The sequence below is a fragment of the Cavia porcellus genome, unplaced genomic scaffold, assembly GCF_034190915.1.
Source record: "Cavia porcellus strain 051 isolate PalLab524CR breed Dunkin Hartley unplaced genomic scaffold, mCavPor4.1 scaffold_17, whole genome shotgun sequence".
Taxonomy (NCBI): Eukaryota; Metazoa; Chordata; class Mammalia; order Rodentia; family Caviidae; genus Cavia; species Cavia porcellus.
The window spans coordinates 59,776,556-59,787,909 of NW_026947500.1; the positions used below are offsets into that span (position 1 = coordinate 59,776,556).

General features: G+C 34.6%; 1 protein-coding gene across 1 annotated transcript; it reads right to left on the reverse strand.

Annotated features, from left to right (window-relative positions):
- Window positions 1-306: 306 nt before the first annotated feature.
- On the reverse strand, window positions 307-10,282 carry LOC100716252 (olfactory receptor 5D18-like). The gene is made up of 3 exons (XM_063229103.1): window positions 9,860-10,282; window positions 4,200-4,288; window positions 307-1,258 (listed from the first exon to the last, which is right to left on the reverse strand). Exons 1-3 carry the CDS (start codon window positions 10,280-10,282, stop codon window positions 307-309), a joined length of 1,464 nt encoding a protein of 487 aa, XP_063085173.1.
- Window positions 10,283-11,354: the final 1,072 nt, after the last annotated feature.

Consider the following 11,354-nt stretch of genomic DNA (forward strand, 5'->3'; position numbering starts at 1 on the left):
AAAAATGGACTATAAGCCCATATATCTGTTAAGACAAAAAGAAGAAAGGTTTATGTTAGCATTCAAATGATAACATGTGCTAAATCTTTGATTCTGTTACGAGAAACTTTGGTTTTAGAAATTTAAATGATCAGAGATGAAACTATGTTATTTCCTTTTGTTTTGGAGTTAGAACTGATGTGCTAAATTTCAAATTGAATCACTTTTGAATAATCAACTGACTAAAAATTACATCAAACGTATACAATGAAGTTCTTGAAAACTATGGCAATTTTGCACAATTTTTCTTGAAAATACAAACAAATCTTACAGACCTTGTAAGATTTGACATAGTAAATTGGACCTGACTAATTTTCTGATTGTCTCTTTGACCTCCTTGTTTCTGAGGCTGTAGATCATGAGGTTCACCATGGGGATGAGCACTGTGTAGAAGACAGAGGCCACTCTGACCAGGAGCCATGAGGTGCTGGGGGTGGGAGCACAGTAGAGGAACAGGATGGTCCCATGGAAGATGCTGATTGCCATCAGGTGGGAGGCACAGGTGGAGAAGGTTTTACTGCGACCCCCAGGCGAAGGCAATTTTGCAATTGTGATGAAAATGAAAGCATAGGAAGTGAGAATGATCACCAGGCTGCTGATTTCATTGAATGTCGCAGTAAAGAAAATGAGCTGCTGGTTAATGTAGGTGTCAGAGCAGGACAGGGCAGCAATGGCAGCATGCTCACACACAAAGTTATTCATGATGTTATTTCCCCGGAAGCACAATTTCAGTAAGAAATTAATAAGTGTCAGGGAGCATATTAGCCCCCAAGAGTAGGATGCACCCACTAACAAGGAACACAGCTTCGGAGACATCACAACAGTGTAGAGGAGAGGCTGGAAAACTGCCACAAATCGGTCATAAGCCATCACAGTGAACACGAATGTTTCTGTCACTACGAATATGCAAGCTAAAAAGAACTGTGTGATGCATCCTGTGAAGGAGATGGTTCTGTCTGCCACGATCAGGTTTTCTAAGAGCTTCGGGGTCACTAGACTGGAGTAACAGAAATCCACAAAGGACAAGTGACTGAGGAAGAAGTACATGGGGGTATGGAGTCTTGGGTCGATCCTGATTATGAGGATCATTCCTAGGTTCCCCAACATGGTGATAGTGTAGATGGCCAGGAATACCAGGAACAGGGGCACCTGGAGATCGGGGTACTCAGAGAAGCCCAGGAGGATGAAGGTGACTGCAGCAGTCTGATTGTTTTGGAACCTGGAAGAAAAAAAAGAATAAAGTATGTTCACAAAAGGTAGTGAATCTATTTAAAGAAAATATAGTAAAATTAGAAGAACATTTGGATCCTTAGTGTTTATCTATAAACTAAGGCACGAAAAATGATTTCAACAGGTGCATCACTTCCCAAGTAAGCATTTATCAATGTGACAACTACAAAGGGAATATCAGATACATCTGAAGAGAGCAATCAAAGAAGGAAGCTCAAAGAACAAGAAAATGTATTTGACCATAGTTTAACTCAAATAATCAGATTGTTGTTGCTGCAGCAAAACTGAGTCCAGGAATGGAAAGACACCTGAGGATATTAAGAGGCAGAGAAAAACTTTATTTTATGCCAGTGGTTCTCGATGGAACAATTTCTAGCAAATTCAGTCTATGAGTGCCTGCGATCCAGTGCTTTTTTATGAGACAGAATCAGGAGTTACAAAGGCAGGACAAATCAGCCTGGAAGTTCCTCTGATTAGCTAGCAGTCCTCAATTTCAAGGATAGATTAATGTTCAGGAATGTTGTTCCATACAAACAGGCATGTTTGGTTACGCTCTCATACTCACAGGGGTCAAGAAAGTAATTACAAAACTATGGATCAGTTTTAGAGCTAGGGAGCTTAAAAATAACAAAGCTTTTTAAAAGAACCGATTTACCTAGTACACTTTTTCCTTTTCAGTGTCATTCCAGAGAACTGAATTCATAGAAAGGGCTGGTCTAGATTTCACATCAATCTCAGTGTAGTGAAAATGTTTTCTTGGAGGGAGTATTCACCCTGAGTCCACGAAGTTTTCCCTACCTCATCTGTTTAACTCTGAGAACTTAGAAGTTATAAACAAAAGTACTGAAGATGTAAAAGTGTCAAATTACTTTTGGTTTTTTGCTGTCTTTTTCCCCAAGGCTATGAATTTCAATTTTCAGTGTGCTTCACATGTTGTTATACACCTCTTTCCATCTTTTTAAGGTCTTTCCTATAGAAAAAGAATTCTTAGTTGCTGAAAAGTATAAATCATTTTATCTGTTCTTGGTGTACTATAGTTTAAATACCCAGAATAACTTAAATTGAGACAGACACCATTACAGTACATTCTGACTGCATTTCCGATGCTGGAGTATTTCTATCACATCATCTTCACATATCCATTTTAGTCCACTTCCCAGTTTCCAAAAATGAGACACAGTTTCCTGAGGAATTACAATAGTTATTTTTATTTCTGCCCTGAATTGTTTTAAAAACCCACATAGATAGTTCTTCCAGTGAACTTTTCTTCCAATTTCTTTATTTCATCAAATAATCTGATCTCCACTTAACTTTATTCTCTTTACCCTGGCAATATCATAAATGATGTCATTATATATATCTGATAATCTTAAAAATACCATTTTCATATAATGTCTGCAACATAATATGCACTGTACTTATTTTTTTATCATTTATGATGTTGTCATTTTCTGTGTAGCAGTAAACTAAAATCAACAAGGACACATATATACAACTAGGACACAGAGATTCAGTAGCACACATTGGGTAAGAGAACATGTGCATATGTAAGTGAATGTATTCTAGGCCATAATGAATGTGCATGGAATAAAAGCCAGTACAAAAATAAATTCTTAAAATTCACTATTCAATCAGATTTGCACTGATGCAGAGACACATCTTGACTCTTATAAACATGTAACTGTCATGAACACTTAAAAGGAAAAGATCATCCTCATTTACTGTAAAGAAAGAACAGGTACAAAAACAGGATATGGTGCACTATTTTTCTATGACCTAGCGTGTCCAAAGTTCCATGTCCCATGGACACTTATCATTATTTCATGCAGTTATTCTCAGAACCACATAATGATGGCTAAATTGAACCTCCAGTGACACAGGGCATTGAAGAAGTACTGTTCCACCAAATGCAGTCAAAAAATATATGCTAGTGAACAGTGAATATATGATAGTGTTCACTGGGTTTTTATTACTTTATATCCAAGACCACATACATCACTTGTGTTTCTTGCAGATGACGATATTATTCACATGTTTCTGCAACTTTTCTTCTTCAATTGCAACTTTAGATTCCTTTGATTTCATAACTGCAATTTGATCTCCTCCTACGCCTTTATTTATTATATTTTAAAAAAACATAACAAAAAATATACTGAGTCTAAATTCCCAGAATAACATACTATTGTACTTTTTAGAACTTTGTACTTTTCTTTAGATTTACCTAACACATTTTGAGAAGCCTGAGGTGCAATGGAAGTCATTGATATCAAAGGCAAATAAGTTTTCTGATACATGTTTAGCCATTTTTTTACCCTTGCCTTTTTTTTCTATATGTGTAGCTTTTCATGTATGTCCTACCTTCTATTTTCATATTTATAGCATTTGGACTAAAATTTTCAATCTACCACTTAGTCCACTGAAGGGTCACACTTGGACACCTGACTAAAGGTCCAAAAAATCTTCCTTACCTGCTTTCCTTCTTTCTTTCCTTCCTTCCTTTCTTTCTTTCTTCCTTCCTTCCTTACTTCTTTCCTTCCTTCCTTCTTTCCTTCCTCAGTAGGTGTCCTCTATGTATGTAATATCCATTTTAGAAACCAAGCCACAGCAAGGTATAAGCCTTGTTCTGTTTACTCTCTTGAGAGTTCACTGAACACGCAGTGCCTAAAATTGCAAAAGACTCAGTAAAACATATAACCCTTGAAGTATATTAAAATTCAAGTGCGTGTGCCTCAAAAAGAAGAAGGCTGTGATCAAGAAAGCAGAAAATATTTTCTGGCGATACAGCCAGTTAATAGTAAACCTTTTAAAAGACAACGAAACAAAAACTTTTACCTTGCAGAATTACCTGTTTATCATGGCAGTGAGATTTGCAAAACCTATGGAAAGATTGTGGGATGGAATTGTACACTCATTAAAAATCCACAACTCACCTCAGTGCAGAATGCTTTGACTCCTCCATTTGTTGAAGTTTCCTTACATCATGAATGGACTCCAGGAAATCTCCTGCAGCGAATTCAAACTTAAATTATAAGAGCAAATCAGAATAAAGTGGCAGGAATCTACTGCATTTTCAATATTTCAGTAAGCCAGTAAGATAACCCTTTCCCCTAACCTTTTCAAAATCAGCTCTCTGATCATAGAGAAAAGGGAGAATTAAAAGTGGTCTCCTAGCACCGAAGCATGGCACACATGTATGTCACCAAGACCTTAGGGATATTAACCCTGGAGAATGTCATTGTTGGGCTTCTTGGGAGCCCACAAATTGATCAGTTACATTAAACAAAGCTCCCATGTGATATTTTTTTCACTGTAATTTATAAAATTGGGGAAAATTTTCATATCCAACTTTAATTCTATGACCTTATTCTAGATCTACTTATCAGACTTAATATATTTTGACTTTAAATACCTATGAGATAAAAAGGATATAAAATAAAAACTACTGAGTAACAATTTAGACATTACTACTCAATCTTTATTGCACTTCTTGGTTTTCCACTCTCCTATCAGGGCATGTATAGATCAGTATATGTATGAATGTAATGCTTATTCAAAAAATTATATAATGGAATATTTATTCTCTCTAAACAGTGTACTTAAGCATCTTCTTATCCATTAAATATTTGTTTAACATCTGTAAAAAACTGCTTGGTTTTCTCTTAGTAAGAATTGTAGCCTTATTTTCCTTGATATGCTATGTATTTCAGTGGACTCAAGTTTCATTAAGAACATAAACATATGTTCGAAAACTTCTTGAAATATATTCTTGAAATATATTCAACAGAAATTCAAATGATATTGAATACTACAGCATGTGGAATTTGTTTCTGGAATGCAAGTATAGTTCACCATAAAAAATAAATCGATCACTCAGTATTGGAAGGGGCAGGAGAATCACTGTGCCTTCAAGTGTGTGCTACATAGTGAATTCAAGCCCACTTTGAACTATAAATTGACAGTTTGTCTATAAAAAACGATCAATATACTATGACATAAAATTTAATGTAACTGTTAACAGAATAAAGCAAAACTTACATGACCTTCTCAATTGGTGCAGAATGAAAATTTGACAAAAGCTAGCATACTTTCATGAAAATAAAAACTTAAATGTATATGAAATTTTCTTTAAACAATAAAAGTCATCTATAAAAAATCTTACATCGAACCTCATATTCAATAACCAATACGATGTTTTCCTCCAAAGATCATGAACCAGGCAAGGATACTTGCATTCAATTTCCACTCAGGATAGTGTGGATGATTTAGCCTCAGCAAATATTTAGGCAAGAAAAAACTGAATATATTCGAATTAAAGAAAAAAGGTAATTTATTTTTTCACGAATGGTATAAACTTATATAAAAGACACTGAACATTTCAAACACATGTGACTGTGCCCACACACACAAGCTCACACATACAGACACACACGTCTCCAAACTCACACAACTAATTAACTAGTTCAAGGAGAATTCAAGGATTCAAATTCTATGTGAAAGCAGTAGCAGCAAAATTATTAGGAATAAACAGGTACTGACATGGTACATGAAAAACTACAAGTTGCTGCTTACAGATACTAAAATGGACATATCATACAAAGACATATCATGTTCATGGAAGACTGCATATTTTCCCAGCAGTGTAATTTGCAATGAACAAAGAGAGGAAATAACACAATTGTGCATCTAGAGATGGGTGAACTTCAGCATGGCCAGATCACTGCGACATGAGCTTTAGTGGAGCAAGTGGAACACAGATACTGTATACCAGGTAAAGTTTAGATCAGCTTTGTGGACACCAAACATAGATCAGCTTACTAGAATCAGGGTGGGGTGACAAATGGCACATTCACATTTTGGAAGGTGCCACTTGGAAATGCTTCAAGTTTGGGACTTTGAAAATGTTTTTAAGATTGCAATTATGGCTGCATAATAATGTGAATGTGTATTTATTTATCTATTTACTTATTGTTCGTATCTACTCGAGGGTGGAAATGTTGAATTTTATGAACATTTTAGAATTGCAGTTTTAAGTTAACAGAACATTAACTTCAATATTTAGGAAAGTTATAAAAATAAACAATTTTCAACACACTTGGGATGTGTAGTAAGTCCAAATTATGAAATATTCTCAGAATTATGATCACTAAGAGAATGAAAATAAAATGTTTAATGATATACCACTGCTTAACAGTCATAAATGATTTTTCTTTTTTTTTTTTTTTTTTTTTTATCGGTACCAGAGATCGAACACACGACTGCCTGCTTGCAAGGCAGGCGCTTATGCCCGCTGAGCTAAATCCCCAGCCCCTAGTCATAAATGATTAAAAATTTTAAATCTAACAATAGGAATTTCTGACAAAAATATGAAATAATTTTAACTTATGCACAAAGTTCAAAATAATTACACAATATATGATTGTTAAACTCATTTAAGTCCTAGAAATATATGCATAGCTTTGGCATCTTTTTCTTACTTTAAAAAATGAATGTTAAGCTCTGTATTCCTGCAATTAGTGAGAGTTTACAGTGCTTATATTATGTGGAGTGACTCTTGGTGGCTTCTTTTTACCTGCTGTCAAAAGAGAAATGAAATCAGCAGAATGATAATTATAGGAATATAGAAATATAGAGATATATGTACGCCCAAACTACATGCATATTTATACAGATACATAAGTCACACTCTGTATATATCTTATATACTAAACTTTGCAAAATGGTGTATTTACAAGTCATCGACAAGGTGTCATATTTTTAATTCTTCAATAATTAAAATATATTAAGGACCTGAAAAACATTGCAAAGAAATAAATTAAAATTTTAATGTTTTAATTAATTGCCTGGTAATATATATTTTATTATATTAGAAATCAACCAATACAACCCAGATATGTTTAATCTAGTTTTTTTCCTGTTTCAAATGAAAATATAAATGGTTTGTTTTCAAAGCACATCTTTGCTTGACACAATGAAAACTAAATCTTGATTCTGTGTTCAAAAAATATTCCTCTAAGTATACTGCAATTTTTGTAGCTAAATAACAAGGTGGCTAGAAGAATTTGTTTTTATATAATCAGTATTTTGAAATCAATCTTCAAACTACTAGCTAATAGCACACATTTTTTTTGGCTTCTAAATGGTAAAAGTAGAATATCCACTAGATGGCAGAGTGATACCATAATTTAAATGAAGAATATTAAAATCACTATTTTAGAAAGTAACAAAAAATGAAACTCTCATTTATATTAATTACATAATTAATTATACATTCCATACCATTTTACTTTGTGGATAATAGATCAAATATTGAAAGATGTAAAATGACCAGTTTTGAATACTTTTGTGTTAATTTTTATTTTTGTTTTCTTTACACATTAATTTTGATTATTAGCAATGAACATAATTAGAATCTATGCCACTTTGCATATTTACAATATAGACAAAAAGTGTAATAGATATAAACAATATTAGTTGAAGTTAAAATTCCATGTGAGCATATAAATCTTCTAAAACCAAGGAGTAAACAAAAATACACATAGATGTAATCGTATCCATTTACTTGACATATATGCTGTGGGTCAGGTGTTATAATACCTATACATGTGTATGAAATAAAATTACCATCTGTACAATAAAATTATACAGCACTGAAAGATCACATACTAAATTTATGACTATATTTCATAGAGAATCAAATGCAATTGTATGCTCTATGCATGAAGAACTCATAAATAAAAATTAAGTAGAGTTAAAACTAAAGAATACGTTAGTGATTCCTAATTTATTTCACTACTATTCCTGAAAATACTTAACCAGGTTCATTACTTGTGTGTGCAAAACCTGTTTATGACTTCTTGTGAGATAACTCAAATGATTAATAAGGGTATTTATTTATTTATTTATTTGTTGATTAGGTTTTTTTTTGTTTTTTTTTTTTAATATGGTCTTGCTATTTGGTCCGAGGTGGCCTTGAACTCATTGTGTAGTCCCTCCTGGCCTTGAAGGCATGCAAACCTTTTGTCTCAGTTACCCACATGTTGGGAATACCTTGTATGCCAACATGCCTGGCAAATTTTCTATTTCAACAGGAAAACATCCATGTGCTCTTTATGTTGAGTGACATACTCCTTGAAAATTAACTGTGACAAATATGTTAATTATGATGTTTAAATCCTGATGCCCTAAGACTATATTGTTAGTTTGAGTTATCACTGCATGAGAGACATTATAGTTTCCCAATGCTGATGAAAACTTGTCTACTTTTTTATAGCTCTGATTTTATTCATATATTTTCAAGTTCTATTATTTAGTACATGGAAGTTTGAAGTTTGCCGGTGAAATTTGAAATTATACTATAAAACATCTGTGTTTTTCCAGTTGGTTAGCAATTATTATTACAGAAATGTTGGCATGCATCATATTATATCATTTTATCACTGTGACAGAAAAGAGGGAGTGTAAAAATAATGAAGCTGAACTTGAGAACAATCACCCAAAAGAATAAAACATGTGGAAACTGAAATATGGTACATTTTCAGAATGTTTAATTAGGAAACGTTGAACAATTTGCTTACATCAGTTTAAATAAATCAATTTATACAAGTAGGTAATGCATTGGATGAGAATAAAATCTAAAATAAATCAATTATCATTATCCTGAAATGTTTCCTAAATATCAAATACATAAATATTTTTTTCACATCTGAGCTGATAATGCTTGAAAAATGGATTTAACATTCTTATTCCTTTGGTTGACTGTGCTATGTAATGCACTGATTACTAATCAAGTAAACTTACAATAATTAAGCACAGGGGATGCCATATATGTACACATAATGATTCCAAATGCATTGAAGATTTCTATATATAACGTTTACAAATAAGACTTATGACAAAACCTTTCTTCTACTACCCACATATAAAGCTTCATGTATTTGTGTTTTTAGTATCTTCATCTTAATATATAGTTTCTGTGTAGTTCTAAAATTATAAATAGAACAAAAGATCTAATTTTTTTCCTGATGAAAGTGTTCATTCTATAGTTCTACTGACCAAATGGAGTTATGTTTGCTAATCAGAGCTGATAGAATGTCTACATTCACACCCACACTCATGCACATGCGCAATTATTCTAGGAATGTGAATATTCATCTCTGGGAACAAAGGTATTTACTAATAATTAATATTTTTTAAATAAATGACCCAAACCCTGCCCTACAGCTTTCCTAAGTAGAAATGAAGTTTTTATTCTCTTCTGGCTCTTGGTACAATTTGTTCCAAGCAACAGGATTATGTCTTCACCATATTTAAATATATCTTACAATAAAGAATAATTCTTCTCATTTCTAGTGATTGTAAGCTGCTCCAGATCATGGAATATAGAAATAATATTACAGAATTTATTCTTTTAGCACTTTCTCAGAATAAAAAAAGAAATAGAAGCCCTTTGATTTTTTCTGTCTGTACTTTGTTTCATTGCAATTTTAATTGGAAGCCTGGACATCATGGTTTCCATCTCTTGCACCTCACTCATTGAACAGCTCATGTACTTTTTCCTAAGGTTCCTTTCACTGGTGGATATTTGCTACACCTTCATGGTGACCCTCAAGCTAATCCCTGATTTGCTGGACACTAAGAAGTTCATCTCCATCAGTGGCTGCATGACACAGTTCTTCACCATGCATTTCTTTGGGGCATTGAGGTCTTCGTTCTCACAGGGATGGCCTATGACTTCTATGTGGCCATCTGCAAGCCCCGGCACTATGCTGTAACAATGAGAAGGCAGCGTTGTGAGCTCCTGAGGGCGGCTTCCTGTGGGGGTGGATTCCTGCCCTGCTTGGTCAGTTTTTACTGGCCTTCTCCCTATCCTTTTGTGGTCCCATAGAAATCGATCACTACTTTTGTGATGTGTATCCCCTGCTGAAGCAGGCTCATGTGAACACAGCATAATTGTATTTTTGGTCATTGCAAACTCTGGGCTGATGTGCCTGGTGACAGTTGTGGTCTTGCTCATATTGTATGCAGTGATCTTATAAGCTGTCAAGTCTTACTCTGCAGAGACTCACCGCAAAGCTGGTTCCACATGCAGCTCACATCACCATTGTGATCCTCTGTTTTACTCCTATATTGTTTATTTACATTTGACCAGCAACTACTTTTCCAGAGGATAAGGTGTTCACTTTCTTTTATACCATCATTGCCCCCATATTACCCCCTAATTTACACACTAAGGAACACGGAGACAAAGAATGCCACAAAGCTATGGTGTCCCATAGCAGGAAATAAGAGACAGACTAAAAGATTTTCCTGCCTTTCACCATCCAGCTCCTTGAGGACACCACTTCTACTGCAAAATCTTTAAAATTCATAAGTCCTTCTCATGTGACCCCTACCTAGTAAGTGTATGTGTAGGACACTGACTGAATATGATATATGTTTCTGTTCAATTTTTTCAGCTTCTTTACTATTATCTTCTGTTTCCTACTTTCCTGCTCCTATCTCCTGGGCCCCACTGACCTATTGGTAAGGCAGCTCAGTTTTCTGTTCATCAGCAACTCCACACAGAGTGTGCAGTGTTTGTGAATAGTGAGGACCTCTGCGGCTCACTATTGTATGTGACCATGTTATGTTCACCAGCCTTAGGCTCCAAGAATAACTGCAAAACCACTCCAATCTGTACTTACATCAGAACATCTTATTAAAGCTGTGCTTGGGGAGCCACAGTCATGCTCCTTTCCATTGTCACCTTAAGCTCAGAGAGTAATCAATGGCATTCTTGAGTTTCTTGTGTCTCCAAGCCCAACTCTGTTTTGCAAGCTCATAATAATCCCCTCATCTTTCTGTAGCACCTTGATTCCAGCTCTGTTCATGCATTAATCAATTGCAACTATCTGGCTAATGGTAGCATAGCACCCTATAATGTGTTGGTTGAGAATCTGAGCTCTGGATGCAGAATTGCTTACTGATTCCTCAGTTGGGCAGGACTGTTCTCCCTGTATTTCTTGTACCATGAAGGTACAGTAACAGCACAGTTATTGACAGTTACACATCAAGGCCTAATACGCTGCCCAAGACACAAGAGAATT